Raw genomic sequence first — 1613 nt, forward strand, 5'->3', positions numbered from 1 at the left:
CAGTGAGCGGGCAAGCGCCTGGCTGCTCAGTTGGCCGTGTGCCCTGGCACTGCTGGCCCGGCAGCCTGGTTTGGAGAAGAGGGTGTTTTCCCAGGGTCTTTTATTGGAGCAGGACAGGAGGGGCCGGAGCTGCATGCGTTTCACTGCTGCATATGAAGTTTCTTGCAGCTCTTGTAAATCCAGCCCCAGCTGCTGGCTCAGCCTGGTCCCATCTGCATCCCTCTGGCCTACAGCCCTCCTGGTCCCCCGCTTTGGCCTAGTCACCTGTGGGAGCCTGGAGTTTCCCAGCCACCTCTTTTCTGGGCTTCTTCCCTCCCTTCTGCAGTTGCTCCTCTTTGCTCTGCACACGTTGAGCCCCCTCTGCCCTGAGCGGCACCACTCTCTGCTTTGCTCAGCTCCTTCCCTTCAGCACACGGGAGCCTGTGCGCCCCCCCAAGGCTGGCTGCTCCCAGCCAGGGCGCTCCCAAGATTCCAGTGGGATCCCTCTTCTCCTCCAGGTTCAGCAACCTCGGTGTGCTCCACGTCACCAAGAAGAACATGATGGAGATCATGAAGGAAAAGCTGAAGCAGCAGAAGATGCGCAACAGGAGCCATCTACTGACAGGTGAGGGCAGCCTGGGGGCACGGTGGGACTCGGTGCCCCAGGGGGAGCAGGGATCCCCTGTGGGGTGACAGGGGTCCTGGTGAGGGATGGGTAGGGGGACCTGGAGCCCTGTCCCCTTGCCCAGCCTGACGATGGCATCTACCCCTGCCCCGGCAGAAGCGGAGCTGCGTGAGATCGAGCTGGAGGCAAAGGAGCTGAAGAAAGTGATGGACCTGAGCATCGTGCGGTTGCGCTTCACTGCCTACCTCCGTGACAGCAGCGGGAACTTCACGCTAGCCCTCCAGCCCGTCATCTCGGACCCCATCCATGACAGCAGTGAGCATGGGACCAGGCCGGGGAGGGGACAGGGCAAGACGGGGTAAGGAGGTGAGGGATGCTCTGTCTGCCACGGCAGCTCCCAGCGTCTCTTCTCGCTTTGCAGAGTCCCCAGGAGCTTCCAACCTGAAGATCTCACGGATGGATAAGACAGCAGGCTCAGTGCGGGGAGGGGACGAGGTCTACTTGCTGTGTGATAAAGTTCAGAAAGGTAAAACCTGTTCCCTCCAGCCGAAACCTTCTGGAGGGGCTGTGGTGGGAGAAATCTGGGGCCCCTGGGTGGCCGGGGGTCCGTGTCCCTGCAGTCTGGCCGAGGCGGGGAGACAAGTGGTGCCAGCGCCCCTTCTCTCCCCAGATGACATTGAGGTGCGTTTCTACGAGGATGACGAGAACGGCTGGCAGGCCTTTGGGGACTTCTCCCCCACTGATGTGCACAAGCAGGTATGGGGGAGGCAGGGGGGCATCCTGCCATGCCCCCAGGCAGGGGGGGGCGGTCCTGTCACCGTCTTCCTGCAGCTGAAGCGGAAGCGGGGGGGCGACGTGAGCGACTCCAAGCAGTTCACCTACTACCCCGTGGTGGAAGGTGAGCACCCCCCGGGCAGGCTGGCGTGCCCCCCGCCACCGGGGCTGCCACTCACCCCGCTACCTCTCTCTCCCCCCAGATAAGGAAGAAGTGGAGAGGGAGCGCCAAACA

At 62.6% G+C, this 1613-nt stretch overlaps 1 protein-coding gene across 1 annotated transcript in view; it reads left to right on the forward strand.

Moving 5' to 3' along the window:
- NFKB2 (nuclear factor kappa B subunit 2) overlaps window positions 1-1613 on the forward strand; it is a 10448-nt gene that overhangs the window by 3409 nt on the left and 5426 nt on the right. The window contains exons 6-10 of the mRNA XM_035897402.1: window positions 498-604; window positions 761-919; window positions 1026-1130; window positions 1275-1502; window positions 1582-1605. Coding sequence (XP_035753295.1) covers window positions 498-604; window positions 761-919; window positions 1026-1130; window positions 1275-1502; window positions 1582-1605 — 623 coding nt within the window. The remainder of the gene's footprint in view (window positions 1-497; window positions 605-760; window positions 920-1025; window positions 1131-1274; window positions 1503-1581; window positions 1606-1613) is intronic.

Source organism: Egretta garzetta, unplaced genomic scaffold (assembly GCF_000687185.1).
Source record: "Egretta garzetta isolate BGI_Z169 unplaced genomic scaffold, ASM68718v1 scaffold56, whole genome shotgun sequence".
NCBI classification, from domain to species: Eukaryota; Metazoa; Chordata; class Aves; order Pelecaniformes; family Ardeidae; genus Egretta; species Egretta garzetta.